An 18,798-nucleotide genomic window follows, 5' to 3' on the forward strand; every position below is an offset into this window, starting at 1 on the left:
GCAGACACTCTGGACTGTGAAGACAGCAGGATCGGAGATTAAAGTATCGGCAGCTGTTCTCGTCAGTTTCATCCGGATCAATTTCATTGAGAAAACAAAGAGCAGGTGTGGCTGGGGGAGGGCAGTGGGCCCAGGTAACATACACTAAACTAACTGTTAACTTTTAGATAGGGCTAAAATGAACTGATTTAAAGAGCCAGGGGAATTTAAACAGTTTAAGAGGGCAGATTGGGGGAGAAAACGTTAGGGATGGGAGCAGATGGCCATGGATAGAGTTGAACAGCAAGGGAGCTTCCTAGGGAGCTTCCAGCCCAGGAGCCATCTTGAAAATTTGTACATAGTGTATTTATAATAGAGGCACAATCCGGATAGTAACTTCAACAGCAAATTGTGACCGACAGCCATAAAGAAAAGAATTAAATAATGCAATTATGTTTTACATTAAAATATGAGGTTAATTTAATGTTAAATATTCGATATACAGAATGCAGAGGGCATTGCCATTAAGCTTAAACAGAATGGCAATCCAAAAATATTACATGTAGGAGCATTAATTTCAAAGACTGTTTACATGGTATGAAAAAAAAATCAATGAATGACAGTACACTATCAGTAAGAAAAGTGAGCATGACAAGACGACTAAAGCCAAATGCAGCTAACAGAATCCCAGAAATACAAGGAGGAAATAATTAACGCAGTCTTGCTTTTTTCCCTCCTTCACCCTCCCTCCATGTCCCCTTGGAGGTGATAAGAAGATAGTGAATCATAAAATGTTTCAAGAACTTCGGTAATATGACTGAAGTGGGAAAATGTATTGTTAAAGGCACACGATTGTAGACATAAGGCTGGTGCGTGGCTTAATTTATTTAGAGTTACCGTTTAAAGGAAATAGCAATGATGTCAAATCAAAAGCAAGCAAATCTTGAAAGTTAATGGCACCAAGTTAACACACTTTCACATGTCACCAAATGTTTGCAAGTATTCCTTGCATCATTCCTTGATGCCTTTGTATTAAAGTTACATTTCCCCCTCTCCCCGACCCAGTCTTAAGGATTCTTAATGACACAATTAACAAATGCATTAACAGTCAATTGGAAGTACAGAATTGGCTATAATTTGGAGTATGAAAGCAGCCATTTCATTCAGCACAGGTGCTTCATTCAGGGGCTATCTATCCTATTGCTCTGCAATGTCATTACATTTTGCTTAACCATTCACTTGCTTTGTGAACTCAGGTGCCCTTTTTATGAAAGAACTTGTATATAAAATTGTCAATCATGTTCTCAAACAATTACACTGTAGTGAGCAGAAGACATCAAACAAATCTAGTTACTGTTCAGTGCAAACCTGAATGTAGATAAAGACTAACTATCCCCTTCTAACCCCTGTACAAAAAGGAATATTTTTCTTAGGTCTTGGTCTTATAAAGTTTATTCAGTTACATAAAATGACCATATTCATTTAAATTTTTCAGATTAACATATAGCAAAAAAAGTGAGAAACATCTAGATCATTGACCACAATTTTACTTACTGTCTCCCTGCCTCATAACATGAAAAGAAGAATTCAAATAGATTTTATAACTGCAATCATTTCTTCAGGTTTTGAGACATCACTGTTCCTCCAGCCAGGAAGGGCCATCAGAACCAGGAGCCTTCAACTTGATGTGGAATTGTTTGAGGACCTGTTCAAGTTGTTGCTGGTTGCCAGCGAAGTAGGCAGATACAGCATTATGAAAGAGAAGGAGCTGGTTGTGCATCACTTTAATCTGTGAAGAGATAGAATTATTACTATTCATATCTCCTTCATTCAAAAAAAAGTATGATTTTGTAAAAGAAAGCATCAATAGTTTTTCCCGCTCGATAAAAATGCAACATGCAGACTCACATCATAACATTATTTGCCCTAGTCAACTTCCTGCTCAACAAAATCACTGCATATTTTAGACACAGCTAAAGAAACTAAAATTTAAAAAAAGATGTATTTATGTTATACACAATATTTCAGAATTTAAATGGATTTGTACTGCTCTCATGACTTATGATTTAATCTATTGCAGTTTTGAACTTTTTTCTGTAGGCCTCAGTTTTGTAAAGTTTAGTTACAGAAAATTAATCATACATTGAAAATAATGCAAGTTGAATGAAAGAAAAAAGATGCATTTTTATATAGCGCCTTTCACAATCTCAGGACATCCCAAAGTGCTTTACTTTTGATGCGCAGTTACTGTTGTAACACAGCAGCTAATTTGCACTCGGCAAGGTCCTACAATTATGTAATGATGACCAGATAATTTGCTTTAGTGATGTGAGTTGAGGGATAAACATTGGCTAGGACAGTGGGGAGAACTCCCAGCTCTTCTTCAAAATAGTGCCATGGGATCTTTTACATAAACCTGAGAATACTATTAAAAGTCTTATCCAAAACTCGAAGCACTCCCCCAGTATAGCACTGGATTTTGTCAGCCTAGATTTTGTACTCAAGTCTCTAGACAGGGACCTGAACCCACAACCTTCTGACTCAGGAGGCTACCAACTGAGCCTTGGTTGACACATCCTTTTGAAATTAGACCCTTTTGTCTTTTCTCCAGAATGTATCCCAACAATGGCAGAGTGTGCATGACCTGGTCCCAGGGTTCCACCAAAGCTGCACTGAGCAGCCCACAAGGAGGCATGCGAGTGTAAACAATAGTCTTGTGTTCCTTTCTCTCATTACAACAGTGACTGCACTTCAGAAGTACTTCATTGGGTGTAAAGCACTTTGGGATGTCCCAAAGATGTGAAAAGTATTAGATAAGTGCAAGTTTTTTTTTAGAAAAGCAACATCCTCCCAAAAATAGTACAATGTAGATTGGGATTGGGAGAAGAATGGATGTCGACCTTGCTTCTCCACACATATACCTTTGATACAGAGTTGAACTGGCTAGCTTGGCTTTAAGATAATTTGAAAAAATAGTAAACAAAATAGTTTTAGAATATAGATATATTTTACATTTAAAAAAAAATACAGGACAGCTAATTTAGCAAGTTATTTGATTTTTGATTTTTTTTTGATTATGGTTAAATTACATGAGTACATCAAAATTGGTTTGACTTGTATACTGGTAGATCTTATCTATTGATCACAATGACACTCCAGGACAAAAAGCTATAGTTTGGAAGAGAAAACACGGGAAGCAAAGGATGCTAAGTTGACAATGTAGCAAGCTACTGACCAGGATCTCAATCAGGACATTGGTATCAATGTAAAACAATCTGTTCAATGAGCCAAGGATCATAAAACATCCAACAAAGTTAAACCGAGCAAGAATTAGATAATGAAAGCTTGTTTTCTAAAAATGGTATAAAAGTAAAAAGCTTCACTCAGTAGGAACTTTAGTTAGTTTCAAAGTGAACAACTTGGCTAAGAATCACTCACGATTCTCAGTGACGTTCCTTACGCGCAAATTTCTAGGTGTAGGACTCGTGAGTACAGGTCTGCATGTAGCTTCGGGAAAATTTTAAAGTAATAAATGAAACATAACTTCTGCAAAGTCTAAGCCCCCAAGCTCTCCACTTTCCCTGCAATGCCTAATCTGATGCTAGGCAAATTTGTTTTCAAATCCCTCTTTGGCCGTGTCTCTTCCTATCTCTGCAATCCTCCAAGAATTCTACACTCCTCCAATTCTGGCCTCTTGCACATCACTGACTTTAATTGCTCCACCACTGGCAGCCATGCCTTCAGCAGCAGAGGCCCCTGACTCTGGAATTCCCTCCCTAAACCTCTACACCTCTCTTTCCTCCTTGAAGACACTCTTTAAAACCTATCTCTTTGACCAAGTGCCTGCCCTGATATCTCCTATGTGACTCAGTGTCAAATTTTGCTTGATAGCACTCCTGTGAAGCCTCTTGGAGACATTTTACTATGTTAAAAATGCTATAAACACAAGCTACTGTTATAAATGTCTCATCGCAAAATCAATCACAATGCCAAAAAGTATAGGAAACAAGATACAGGCTTGTCCGAGTTCAACCAGCTTCTCAATGGAGTTGAAGTGTATACGACTGTCTGGAGGTAGTCTGTTGATGATTTTGTTAAGTGCTGTGCCCAACTCCTCTTCATATCTTCTGGTTTGGTGACAAGCAAACCATGCTTGCTATGTCAGGACCTTTGCTGTTGTGTTTAAAGTGACTTTGTGATGATAGAGCATCCTCATATCTCTCCTTGCTGCAGTCATTTACGCATGAACATAAGAAATAGGAGCAGGAGCAGACCATACGGCCCGTCTGGCCTGCCCCATCATTCAGTATGATCATGGCTGATCTTCGCCTTCAACTCCACTTTCCTGCCTGCTCTCCATATCCTTTGATTCTCTGAGAGACCAAAAAGCCGCATCTCGGCCTTGAATATATTCAATGATGGAGCATCCACAAGTGAGTGAAGCAATTGCTCCTCATCTCAGTCCTAAATGATCATCCCCTTATCCTGAGAATGTGCTCCTGCATTCTAGATTTTCCAGCTGGAGAAACAACCTCTCAGTGTCTACACTGTCAAGCCCCTTCAGAATCTTGTATGTTTCAATGAGATCGCCTCTCATTCTTCTAAACTCCAGAGAATATAGGCCCAGTTTACTCAGCTTCACATCATAGCTCAACCCCCTCATCCCAAAGACCATTTTAGTGAATCTTTGCTGTACTGCCTCCATGGCAAGTATTTCCTTCCTTAAATATGTAGACCAAAACTGCACACAGTACTCCAGGTGCGGTCTCACCAAAGCCCTTACAATTGTCGCAAGACTTCTTTATTCTTGTACTCCAATCCTCTTGCAATAAAGGCCAACGTGCCATTTGCCTTCCAAATTGCTTGCTGTATCTGCATGCTAACTTTGTGTCCCTTGTACGAGTACACCCAAGTTCCTCTGAACATCAAAATTTACAAGTTTCACACCTTTTAAAAAATGTTATGCTTTTCTATTCTTACTACCAGAATGAATAACCTCACACTTCCCCACAGTGAACTTCACCTGTCTATATCGCTTTGCAGCCTTTTTGGGTCCTACTCACAGCTTACATTCACAACTAGCTTCGTATCGTCAGCAAACTTAGATACATTACTCTCTGTCTCTTCGTCTAAGTCATTCATATAGATTGTAAATAGCTCAGGCCCCAGCACTGATCCTTCGGCACTCCACTCATTTCTGTTATATTCTGATAATTGCAAGGCTTATTCCAGAATATCTAAGAGACTATTGGTTATAGAGTAACAGGAGTTTATTTATACACATCTTGCATCGATGGCTTCCAAGTACACTCTACATGAGGTTCGAGACAGATCCTAATACATCTCTACCTCTGATGATGCTCACAAACTATTTACATATTCTGCCCATTAACAACTCTATAATTACATTATACTACATCTCCTCCCAAGTCTCTGACTTCTCTTTTTCAGAATGTTAACCGTTGTGGCGCTGTTTTTTCTTTCAAAGGGGTTTGAGGTTTTGAGTCTTCTAGCTTCTCCTCCTTACTCTGGTGTCCTTCAGTAGAACTATTGAATGACTAAAGTTCTTCACTTGGCTTGTCCTCTGGGTTGATGGCTGATTGCAGCATCACCGATTCATCTTTAGATGATTGGCCTTCGTGTATTTGCTGCTTCTTTGGTATCACCACCAATGACCTTCAGTTTCTGCTCATCATCCCTTGGTCAGTTTGGACAACGTATGATCGTGGATATGATGATTGTTCTATCACTTCTCCGTATCTATTTTGGTCACTAACACAAATTGATTCCCCAGGTTGGATGTCTGACAAGTTTCTGATTCTGTGACTTGTGTCATAATTTTATGCTTGATTCGACTAGTCTCTAATCTCTCTCTCTTTCACTTTTTCCATGTCTTCTGCACTCACTTGTGGCTTGAGTATTCTTGGAAGTAAAAGAAGTTGGGTCTTCAACCTTCTTCCCATTAACAATTCACATGGGGCTAAACCATTCTGAAGTGGTGTCAATCGATAACTTAGAAGTGCTAATCGAAGAACATACATAGAGTTACATCGAGTCTGCAGCACAGAAACACGTTATTCAGCCTAACTAGTCTATGCTGCTGTTCATGCTCCACACAAACCTCCTCCCCCAACCCCCCCCACCTTCATGTAACCATATACTTCTATTCCTTTCTCCCTCTTGTATTTATCTAACTTCCCTTTAAATGCATCTACGCTAGTTATTCTCAACTACTCTTTGCAGTAACAACTCTCTGGGTAAAGAGTTTCTCCTGAATTCCCTATTGGATTTATTAGTGATGATTTTATATTTATGATCCCTCGTTCTGGAGTTCCCCAAGTAGAAACATTGGGTTGAATTTTAGGCAGCTGCCGGGGGTCCCAACACTGGGCCAGAAAGGTAAGGGGAACCGTGCCTTGGCCGTTTTGGGGACCCTCGGCTACATTTACGGCAGGCAGTTAATTGCCTGGTGCCGGGGTCCCTGTTCCTTTAAGGATGGGGATCCTGCCTCCAAGAACTGCCGGCCAATTAGAGGGTCAGCAGCTCAGCAGTGCCACGGAGCAGTGACCACTGTTGGAACCGCAGCAGTCATGGAGCCTCGGATTGTATAAAAGTGAGGACAGGCTCAATGGGACCAGTCAGGCAGGCCCCGGGGAGGGTTGGCACAGGGGTGGCCTGCCAAGGGCCCTCCGTGAGGCACAGATTGTCCAAGTAGGACGCCCAACCCTCAAATACAGAGACCACCTGATGTAACTAGGCAGCTTTCTCACGTGGTGGAGGGAACCCCCCTCCCCTGCTGGTAAAATGCCAGCAGTGACAGGAGGAGGTCCTTAAGTGCCCTTCCCCGCCCTGACTAAATTAAATGGCATCGGACATTCCACCCTGCCCCCAACTTCCACCGCCTTCCCTGACAACTTTATGCCCCCCACCCACCCCTGCCCATCTCGAGGGCTGATAAAATTCTGCCCTTTTTCTCTACGTTTACCCTATTAAGCCCTTGCATAATTTTAAAGATCTCTATCTGGTCACCCTCAGCCTTCTCTTTTCTAGAGAAAAGAACCCCAAGCCCATTCAGCCTTTCCTGATAGGTATTATCCTCTCAGTTAGAGTCATAGAATGGTTACAGCAGAGCAGGAGGCCATTCAGGCTGTTGAGTCTGTGCCAGCTCTCTACAAGAGCAATTTAGCTAGTCCCACTCTCCCAGCCTTTTCCCGTAGCCTTGTAAATTTTCTCTCTTCAGGTGCTTCTCCAATTCCCTTTTGGAAGCCATGATTGAATCTGCCTCCACCACCTTCTCAGGCAGTACATTTGCTCTGGTATCATGCTTATGAATCCATTTTGTACTTTCTCCATCCCTACATCCCATTTATGATATGGAGACCAGAACTGTACAAAGTATTCCAAATGTGGTCTAACAAAGGTTTGATACAAGTTTAACATAACATCTCTGCTTTTCAATTCTATCCCTCTAGAAATAAACCCCAGTGCTTGATTTGCTTTCTTTTAAATAGCCTTATTAACCTGCATTGCTACTGTTAGTAATTTGTGTATCTGTACTAAGACCTGTTTGCTCCTCTACCCCATTTAGACTATTATCCAAACAGTACGTGGCCTCCTTCTTACCAAATTGCGCAACCTCGCACTCATCTACATTGAAGTTAATTTCCAATTACATCCCCATTTTGCAAGTTTATTAATGTCATTTTGTTGCATTCTTCCTCAGTCTTAACCATACTTCCAATTTGCTGTGGTCAGTAAATTTTGAAATGTTACTTCCGATTCCTGAGTCCAATTCGTTTATGTAAGCGGTGAACAACAGTGATCCCAACCCAGATCCATGCATAACACCACTTCCCATACATCTTTGCCAGTCTGAGTGGCTAGCCTTAACAACTACTCTGTTTTCTATTTTGTAGCCAGCTTGTTATCCATTCTGATACTTGTCCCCAGATGCTCTGACCTGTTATGGGTCTACTGCGTGGTACCGTATCAAAGGCCTTTTGAAAATCTAAATATATTACATCTACAATATTACCCTTAACTACTCTATTACCTCTTCAAAAATTTAATAAGGTTGGTCAAGCATGTCCTCCCCTTTTGAAATTCGTGCTGACTATTCTATTGTATTTCGGTCTCTACATGTTTCTCTATTACACCTTTGAGTAAAATTTCCATTCTCTTTCCTATTACTGACATTAAGCTAACTGGTCTACAGTCCCCTGGACTTGTTCCATCTCCCTTTATAAATAGGCTCAACAACAGCTGCCCACCAGTCCTTTGGAACTATTTCCTTTTCTATATATAAAGTTCATTAGAAAAGGAATTAATGCCAGAAGACAGGAGGACAGCTAATGTTCAAATTAAAATACAAAAGAAACTTACAACCAACAAGCTCGAGGCAAGAATATATATTTCAAACATGTTCTCTTTTGAGAATCCAACTTAGGCATTCAAGTCTTCCATTACAATCAGAATATCATTCCGTGGAACTTGGCTAGTTATGTCCTACAGTGTCGTAGAGGACGTCTTTATCTTTATCACAGTTTAAGTTTTTGTGCACATAGCACTGCGCGATAGTCATTTTGAAGTAATGTGGCTACAGCCTTACACTTCACGATCTGTTGATGGGTTCCAATCCAAAAGGATATGTTGAGGTGCCTCATTAAGGATAAGTGCAACACCATCCCTGTGACTTTCTGGTGTTCCTGAGCACAGTATGGTTCCCTTTTCCTTTCCTCAGTCAGCTTCTGGCCAATGACATTCACTAATGCCCAACATTTTAACTGAGTCATCATTTTGCACCTCCCAATTCCTCTGAAAATCCTATGGTCCATCCAATGCTACTTCTCCGCTTCCCAAAATTACTGTAGGTTCTGCTATATAGCCAGAAATAATCATGTAAAAGCAAAGTATTAAAGAAGAATAATGGGGTCTGAATTACACGTGTGTGTCCTGGTCTAGCTGTCTCCTGCCCTTTAACACCACCTGAAGACTACACTTAATCATGAATAGTCATGTGCAACAACATGCAGATTAACTAGTTTTTTCCCCCAAATACCTTGTTTTCATCCAGAAATTTCAGTTTGATTGATACACTTCCTCGAAGTTTGTCAAACTTCTCTTTGTGAATCTGGAACTGTTGCTGAGAGTGTTCAATTTTTGGAATTGTAACAGCATCACGAGGACCAAGGTTCAGCTCCTCTAAATCAGTACGATACGCATCATACTCTATCCTGTAGCACAAATCGTAGGACATTTCAAATCAATGACAATTAAAACAGCAACTGAAAAGAAGGCCTTTTCTCAAGACAGCCAGGGTAATAAAAACACATTAATGTACATTTTGCAAAATGCTCAGTACCATCACAATATCTGTAGAATTATGTTGTTATCTCTTGCCCCACCCCCACCTCACTTGCTTATAATCTGTGACTTTTCTAATATTTGTCAGTTCCGAAGAAGGGTCACTGACCCGAAACGTTAACTCTGCTTCTCTTTCCACAGATGCTGCCAGACCTGCTGAGTGATTCCAGCATTTCTTGTTTTTATATCTGTAGAATTATGCCTTGCCTAATAAAGATCAAAAGCAAAATCACATCCCAAATATACTCGCAGTTTCACTACCTCAGAGGCAGCAGCAGCTTATTCTGTAATTATGGTGTACTGTTGACAAGTGAATTTTCTACATCCTATTAAAATATTGCCCAAGAAAATCATCTCCATTACCTCACTGATAATTACATCAGTGGTAAACATAAAGCAATAGTTTCTGACCATGCTGTACAAAATGGAGCTTTAAACCGGTATACAATGCATACCACACAATGTTTCAGTGCTGCAAGAATACAGTGCTCTTGGTGTGCTGTCCCATTGCTATTGCTTACACCTTAAAAGGTGTTGCCACTGCCCCCAGAGAAAAAATGTTTCTCGCAAAGCAGCTTGTGTTTTAATGATAATTTTTTTTTTAAAAAGACAAGTTGTGCTTGCTTACAACAGCTCTGATTGTTTGTTGCAATGATGTAACACAGTCACTGGGTTCAGATAACCTTACAAAGACATTTGAAACCCTAGACTTTGCTGCAACATTGAAGCTCTCCAAGCCAACTTCTTATTCTACAAATACAGGATCAGCATCATTGTTTTTTTCGTGGGTTATTGAAAACGAGGCTCCCCAAATGGTTCAGCATATTTATTCAGTGAATAACTGACCCCTACAGACCAAAAAAGTTCCAGCTTCTATGCAGAATTAGCAGATTGTAACTGTGTCTCGTAGGAGGAGCACCTTAGTGCTGCTGTGAGTTTGTGGGGGCAGGGAGGAAGATAGAGAAGAGATTAGCCAAAGACCCTGCTCCTTATCACAGTTCAGTGACCCCTATTTCGAAGTGTACGGATGTGGTCTTTAGATCAACAACAAAAACTTGCATTTATAAAACTTCTTTAACGTACAGAAACATGCCAAAGCATTTGCAGAGGCTTAAGGAAAACAGTGCATGCCAGATAAAGGCAATATCAAGATGTTCAAAGGCATGCTGAAAGAGGTGTGTTTTAAGGAGATTTTTGAAGAGGGGTGGGTGGGTGGGGAAAGAGGGCGAAGGGGTTTAAGGAAAGTAGTGCAGAACATGGGACAGTCAGCATTAGTGGGGTCCTAGATGGAGGGGTGGGGTGGGATGAGGAAAGAGAACGTACAGGAGGCCAGAATCAGAGGACATGGTTTGGGTCAAAGGGAGGTGTTGCGCTGGAGGATGTTACAGAAATAGGGAGGGGTGAGGCCTGGAAGACATTTAAACCTGGGGATAAGAATTTTAAATTTAGAACACTGGGCAACAAGGAACCAATGATGGTGATTTGCAGGAACAGGGGTGATGGGAAAACTGGATAAGAAGCAGTTAGAGATTTGGATGAACAGAAGTTTTCAGAGGGTGAAGAATTGGAGGCCAGTCAGGTGAACAGTGGAGGTATCAAAGCCATGGATGAAGTTTTCAGCAGCAGATGGGCTGAAGCAGGGTTGGAGGCGAGTGATGTTACAGAGGAATAGGCAGTCTTCTGATGGAGATAATAGGGGAGTTGGAAGCTAAACTTGAAGTCAAATAGGATGTCAAGGTTGTGAAAAATCTAGTTCAATTTGGCCAGGGATGATAGAATAGGTGGGCAATTGTGCAGAACTTGAGTTGGGGAGGCACAAACCTGTTTTCCTAGCGCTTAGCCGGAGGGAGCTGTGGCTTATCGAAGATAAAATGTCAGACAAACAGTCTGACAACACAGAGGCAATGGAGGAGTCAAGCAATAGAGTTAGATGTCATGAGTGTACATTTGGACTCCATGTTTTCAGAAGAAGTTTTCAAGGGGCATGTAGATGAGGAACAGCAGCAGAGGATGGAACCTTCGGAGACTTGTGAAGGAACAGTGAGGGGCGGGAAGTGAAGCTGTTGCTGCAAATGCTTTGACTGTGCCCAGGTAAGAGTAAAGTTATAAGTAACTTGGGGAAAGAAGGATGTGGATTGTGAGGAATATAAAGAAGCGGCAAGAGATGGCCATAACAGCAATTAAGACTGCAATAGAGGCACCATGGAGATAGTGAGTATGAGAAGTTGGTTACAATTAATAGTAGGAGCATTTATCTGGAGGGTGAGATTTCGGAAGCAGAGCAAAAGCTGAAGATTGATATTACATAGGATGAAGAGTCACAGTGCAGAGGCTGAGGGAGAATATCTTGGACGAAAACTCAGGGTAGAGCTGAAAATGGTGGGAGAATCTTAATGGAGAGGTGAGAACAGGGTGAAGTACATGATGGGGGAAAAGGTAATATAGAGGAGTAGGGGGAAGAGGTCAACGTGTTACTTGGTAGTAAGAACAACGCTACTACTGCCACGGTTTTGGCAGTGCAGAGGGTGAAGGACGGCGTTTGGTCTCCCCAATGTAGAGGAGACCGCATTGTGAGCAGCGAATACAGTATACTAAATTGAAAGTACAAGTAAATCGCTGCTTCACCTGAAAGGAGTGTTTGGGGCCTTTGATAGTGAGGAGAGGAGGTAGAAGGGCAGGTATTACATCTCCTGCGATTGCATGGGACAGGGACGAGGTGTCGGAGGAGAGGACCCGGGTGTCACGGAGGGAACGATCCCTTCGAAAAGCTGACAGGTGAGGGGAGGGGCAGATGCATTTGTTGGTGGCATCATGCTGGAGGTGGTGGAAATGGCAGAGGATGATCCTCTGGATGTGGAGGTTGGTGGGGTGGAAAGTGAGAACCCTGTTGCGGTTCTGGGAGGGAGGGGAAGGGGGGAGGGTAGAGGTGCGGGAAATGGGCCAGACACGGTTGAAGGCCCTGCCAACCACAGTGTGGGGGAATCCTCGGTTGAGGAAAAAGGAAGACACATCAGAAGCGCTGTCAGGAAGGTTGCATCATCACAGCAGACGCATCAGAGACGGAGAAACTGGGAGAAAGAAATGGAGTCCTTACAGGAGGTAGGGTGTGAAGAAGTGTCGTCGAGGTAGCTGTGAGGGTCGGTGGGCTTATATCGAATATTAGTGGACAACCTATCCCCAGAGATCCCTCCACGACACCCTGGTCCACTCCTCCATTACCCCCGTCACCTCGTCCCCTTCCCACGGCACCTTCCTATGCAATCACAGGTGGTGTAATACCTGCCCTTTTACCTCCTCTCTCCTCACTATCCAAGGCCCCAAACACTCCTTTCTGGTGAAGCAGCGATTTACTTGTACTTCTTTCAATTTAGTATACTATATCCGCTGCTCACAATGCGGTCTCCTCTACAATGGGGAGGCCAAACGCAGATTGGGTGACCGCTTTGCGGAACACCTCCACTCAGTCCGAAAGCACGACCCTGAGTTTCCGGTTACTTGTCATTTCAACACTTCCCCCCACCCCCCGTTCACATGCCAACATTTCTGTCTTTGGCCTGCTCCAGTGTTCCAATGAACATCAACGCAAGCTCGAGGAGCAGCACCTGACTTTTTGATTAGGCATGCTACTGCCTTGCTGCCTGAACATTGAGTTCAATAACTTTAGAGCCTTTTTTAAAAACTATTTTATTTTTTAACCATGTGCCTGCTTTTCATGTAGACAGAGCTGCTCATTCGCCATTAACAGTCTCTCTGGACTAATGCTTTGTCTTTCACCACAAGCATTAACACACTCTTTGCCTTTGTCCCAGGACAACTTTGTTATTTAATCTCTCCTGCCCTCTGCCCTATCAAGCACCTTCTCCTTTGTTCTCTTCCCCCACACCCCCCTCCCCTTCACTTGATGAAAATCTAATTCTTTTCTAACCTTTGCCAGTTCTGATGAACGGTCACTGACCTGAAGCATTAACTTTGCTGCTCTCTCCACAGATGCTGCCAGACTTGCTGAGTATTTCCAGCATTTTTTGTTTTTATTTCAGATTTCCAGCATCTGCAGTATTTTGCTTTTATCCAAAGGAATGATGGTGGGCAGGGTGATGGAAAGGAGATTGATGACATTAGCTCCATGGGGAATTACAGCCATGAAGACCCATGAGAAATGAGGCTGGGCAGTTGGAGTTACTGCTTGTAAGGAGACAGTAATGGGTACCACAATGGGGTTGTTACAGAGTCCTGAGTGAGCCACAAAGGATAGCTATGGTCTTGTTTAAGGGAGATTCATGCCTGAACAATTGCAAGAGAGAAGGAAGAGGGAAGGAATAAAGATGGGTTGTGGTAGATGAGAGGAATACCTGAGAAGGGAAAACAGAAAGCTGGTATGGCTTGATTATGGGATGATGAGTGGGGGTGGGGGGGGGGGGGGGGGGGGAGAGAAAGAGAGAGGGAGGGAGAGGGAGAGAGAGAAGGTCCCAAAAGGGACTGAAAAAAAAAATCAGAACAGGATCAAACACGTGATGCACTCGACATAGAATACCCCGCTGACAGTCAACTTCAAGGCTCACACGTAAATATCAATCATTTGGATGAGGGTTCCCTGAAAGGAGTTAGCCCCTTCAGTAGGATGGTAGGGTAGAAAATGGCGGAGAAGAGGAGGAAAATTTAGAAAGTAATAAAATTATTGGAATGGTTAGAAATTGATGATTTAAAAATTATATTCCATTGGGGAAAAATGTACGTTTATGCCATGGGAAAGTTAAACATTTCACAATGTTCAAGCCCCATGCTGAGACAACATGGCCAATTCAAAGCTACCACAGATCACTAAATATCTTTACTTAAAAGAAACTGCCAATCAAACAAGTACTCAGTCAACATGAACAGTGCCTTGCACAAAACACTGTTTGACCCATATCATCCTTGATGCTGAAGACTAAAGTGCATGTCTCGTGTTACGACACTGCATTTCAAGTTCTGTCTTAAACAAGGTTATAGGGGTCACAGCGTGTGTATTGACAATGAACATCAAGCATCAAGGAGGTGCTTTCATTATCTGAAATGTTCTCCTCAGCTAGTATTTGTTAGGATTTTCCGTGTGTTTGGGCAAAAAAATTCTCTAGTAATCAACTCTGGATTACTATTCAAACTTGCAGCAATGACTTCACCACAGATAATCCTACAGGATGGACATCAAGCATCAACTATGTAATGCATACTGGTTAGTGTATGTTGTATTTAGCATCACCCAGAGCCAGCAAAAGAACTTGACCCACAAACTAAATAAAACCCTGAGTGCTACCGCATTATGAAACAAGACTATAATCATATCCAGAGGTTCAGGTGCCCAATGGAAAAACACTTTTTTAACGTAATCAGAATCCACTTTCTTAAATTAGTGTCCACTTCTTCCTAGTAGCTATAATTAATAATAGGAAATGTCTGCTGATCGTTATAAATTGGAAGCAGAATACACAACTTGTGAAAATGAGTTTTGCAGAGTGGATGTGTTATACGTACAGGTGAGCATACATTTTTATGAATTTATGTGGGAGTTGTTAAAATTAAGTGCATAGAGGTCACACTGAGATGCATAAAATCACTATTATTTTCAGAATAGCAGCTGCAAAATTTTCAATTAATACTCTATATCTAAACTGAAGTATATTTCATCCTTTGAGCACTACAAATGGTATACCTGGCATTTTCGTAATGTTTGACTGCGATTAATGTGTCTTCAATTGTTTTGTTCACCAATGTATTCACACTGGCAATGAAAAAATTAATTGCTCCAAGAAGTGTCTCCCCATTTTTACACAGCAATTTCTGAGTTTCAGCATTGTATCCGAATTCTTCCTGAAACATAAAGAGAATGAAATTCAAATATATACAAAAAGATCAAAACGTCCCGTGCAATGCTGAAAGAGGATAGTCAGTGCTTTATCATATCAGAGCATCAGATCAATATATTAAAGAATACAAGATATAGAGAACAATTATTATTACATATTTGATAAACATTTCGATGATTGATGTCACTGAAACATACAGCTTCTGTGCAAATTGAGGGGCAGGGTGCAGAATTCCTGGTGGGAACCGAACAAGATGGCTACAATTTTGTTGAAGTTAATTTGGAGGAAGCTCTGGTTTAACCCATGACTTGATATCTGACAAGCAGCCAGGTAGCACAATACAGCCATGCTGCGATGGGCAGAATGTAGAGATAGAACTGAATGTTGTAAATATACATATGATAGCTAAGTCCTTGCTTATTGATATCGTTACCCTACATTAGAACAGTACACTTCAAAAGGTATCTCATTGGCTGTAAAGCGCTTTAGGATGTCCTGAATTTTTTAAAATTCATTTTTGGGATCCGAGTGCCACTGGCAAGACCATCATTTATTGCCCATCCCTAATTCCCCTTCAGAAGGTATGGGCAAGCCATCTTCTGCAACTGCTGCAGTCCATGTGGTGTAGGTACATGCAGAGTGCTATTAGAGAGGGAGTTCCAGGATTTTGACCCAGTAACAGTGAAGGCAATATAGTTCCAAGTCAGGATGTTGAGTGACTTGAATGGGATCTTGTAGGTGGTGGTGTTCCCAAGCATCTGCTGCCCTTCTTCTAGGGGATAGAGGTTGCTGGCTTAGAAGGTGCTGTCAAAGAAGCTTGGCGAGTTGCTGCAGTGCATCTTGTTGATGGTACACACTACTGCCACTGTGCATCTGTGGTGAAGGGAGTGAATGGTTAAGGTGGTGGATGGGGTGCTGATCAACCAGCTACTTTGTCTGTCCTGGATGGTGTCGAGCTTCTTGAGTGTTGTTGGAGCTGCACCCATCCAGGCAAGTGGAGAGCATTCCATCATACTCCTGACTTGTTCTTTGTAGATGTTGGCAGGCTTTCGGCAATCAGAAAGTGGGTTACTTGCCACAGCCACTGACCTGCTCTTGTAACCACAGCATTTATGTAGCTGGTCCACTTACGTTTCTGGTCAATGGTAACCCCCAGAATGTTAATTCAGTGATGGTAATGCGGTTGAACATCAAGAGGTGGTGGTTAGATTCTCTCTTGTTTGAGATGGTCATTGCCTGGTACTTGTGTGGTGTGATTGTTATTTGCCACTTATCAGCCCAAGCCTGAATTTTGTCCAAGGCTTGCTGCTTGAGCATGGACTGTGTCAGTACTTGAGGAGTTGCAAATTGTACTGAACACTGTGCAATCATCAGTGAACATCCCCACTTCTGGCCTTATGTTGGAAGGAATGTCATTGATGAAGCAGCTGAAGATGGTTGGGCCTAGGACACTACCATGAGGAACTTCTGCAGCGATGTGCTGGGGCTGAGATGATTGGCTTCCAACAACCACAACAGTTTTCCTTTGTGCTAGGTATGGCTTCAACCAGTGGAGAGTTTCCCGCCCAATTCCCATTGATGTCAATTTTGCTAGAGCTCCTTGATGCCACAATCAATCAGTCAAATGTTGCCTTGATGTCAAGGGCAGCCACTCTCACCTCTGGAATTCAGCCCGTGTCCATTTTTGGACCAAGGCTGTTTCTGAGGTCTGGAGCCAAATGACCCTGGCAGAACCCAAACTGAGCATCAGTGGGTAGGTTATTGCTGAGTAAGTGCTGCTTGATACAATATCACACCTCCCATCACTTTGCTGATGATAGAGAGTGGACTAATGAGACGGTAATTGGCCAGATTTTATTTGTCCTGCTTTTTGTGGACAGGACATACCTGGGCATTTTTCCACATTGTAAGAGTTGTGAGGCACCTCATGTTCTGTATTGAAGGAATATGAACTCTATTGTACTTTCCGAATTGTCAAATTTGAACTGTTTTGTTATGTATTTTTTGCAAATTTTTATGAATAAAATATATTTTTGGGAAATAAATCTTTTCCACATTTTCTGGTAGATGCCAGTGTTGTAGCTGTACTGGAACAGCTGGACTAGAGGTGAGGCTAGTTCTGGAGTACAAGTCTTCAATACAACAACCAGATGGGGTCAGGGCCAATACCTTTGCTGTATCCAGTGCCTTCAGCTGTATCTTGATATCACACGGAGCAAATCGAATTGGTTGAAGACTGGCATTTGTGATGCTGGGGGCCAAAGGAGGAGGCAGAGATAAATCATCCACTCGGCACTTCTGGCTGAAGATGGTTGCAAATGCTGCAGTCTTATCTTTTGCATTGACGTGCTGGGCTCCATCATCATTGAGAATGGGGATGTTTGTGGAGCCTCCTCCTCCCCATTAGTTATTTAATTGTCCACCATCATTTGTGATTGAATGGGGCAGGTCTGCCCATCTGATCAGTTGATTGTGGGATCACTCAGCTCTGTCTATAGCATGCTGCTTCAGCTGTTTAGCATGCATGTAGTCTTGTGTTGTAGCTTCCCCCAGGTTGGCATCTTATTATATGGTATGCCTGGTGCTGTTCCCAGCATGCCTTCCTACACTCCTCAATGAACCAGGGTCCTCCCTGGCTTGAAGGTAATGGTAAATTGGGGGATATGCTGGTTGTGAAAGGAGCTATATAAATTCACATCTTTCTTCTTGCTGCAGAGACAGCATGTGAGAAATAAGGAAGGGACCAAGAATGGGGCACGCCTGAGTTGTCCATGCAGGTGCAGGAGGAGAAGCCATTGGAGATGTAGTACTGGTTAGGTTGGGACAGGTAGAGTTGAAACATGAGAATGCAGTGCTACAGAGGGGAACCATAAAAGAGAGGCAATGGAGCAGGACAGGATGGCTGACTGTATCAAAAGCTGCAAGAATAGATAGGAGAACATTAAACTGCCTTGGACATAGTCACAGAGGATATTGTTGATTTTGACTAGGGCAGTCTTGGAGCTGCAGAAAGGATGGAAACCAAATTCCAGGAGTAGCTTCATGTCAGATAGAATTAGGTTGGGTGGGTGGGGCTGCTGAGGAGTGGAGGGAGAAGGTCAACGGAGCAAGAGGTGGATGTCAGATGAGAAGTCTGATGAGGGCTGGGAAGGGAGGATAGGAGCTCCAGAATGCTGTAGGATTAAGGCAGATAGCAAAGGCGGAGGAAGCAGTTTAGCTTAATTTCAGTTCTGGAGATTAAGGCATGTATGAGTTTACCAACTCCCTTGTTGAATACTTTTACATTAATCAAAGACATCAGTCAACACATCTGAGCACAACTTGGTCAGCATCCAACTAGTGTATCAAGTTCAAAGTCTGACTGTATGACATTTGGGAAAGTCTGAAGAGGAAGTTGTTACTTCAAAATGACATATCAATCCAAAGAGCTAAATGTCATCTGGACTGAGACTTAACAGATCAAATTTAGACCCATAAAGCACTGTATTCCATTCAGGCATTGGCTCACAGCCATGGTTTAACAAAAGGTGTCATGCAGCATTGATCAAAAGATTGGCAAATGCCTTCCAATGTAGATAAATATGCAGCAAACTTCCAGGTGTGCAGAATTTAG

General features: G+C 42.2%; 1 protein-coding gene across 12 annotated transcripts in view; it reads right to left on the minus strand.

The window, feature by feature from the left end:
• Positions 1 to 342: 342 nt before the first annotated feature.
• Positions 343 to 18,798, minus strand: part of arfip1 (ADP-ribosylation factor interacting protein 1 (arfaptin 1)) — a 234,439-nt gene continuing 215,983 nt past the window's right edge. For 10 of the 12 annotated variants that reach the window (XM_068040928.1, XM_068040898.1, XM_068040908.1 and 7 more), the window contains 3 exons: positions 15,032 to 15,189; positions 9,038 to 9,212; positions 343 to 1,768 (listed from right to left, as the gene is read on the minus strand). In XM_068040928.1, coding sequence (XP_067897029.1) covers positions 1,613 to 1,768; positions 9,038 to 9,212; positions 15,032 to 15,189 — 489 coding nt within the window. In that variant the 3' untranslated portion in view covers positions 343 to 1,612. The remainder of the gene's footprint in view (positions 1,769 to 9,037; positions 9,213 to 15,031; positions 15,190 to 18,798) is intronic. The other 2 variants (XM_068040916.1, XM_068040919.1) reach the window with 1 other exon arrangement.

This window comes from Heterodontus francisci, chromosome 1 (genome assembly GCF_036365525.1).
Source record: "Heterodontus francisci isolate sHetFra1 chromosome 1, sHetFra1.hap1, whole genome shotgun sequence".
NCBI lineage: Eukaryota > Metazoa > Chordata > Chondrichthyes > Heterodontiformes > Heterodontidae > Heterodontus > Heterodontus francisci.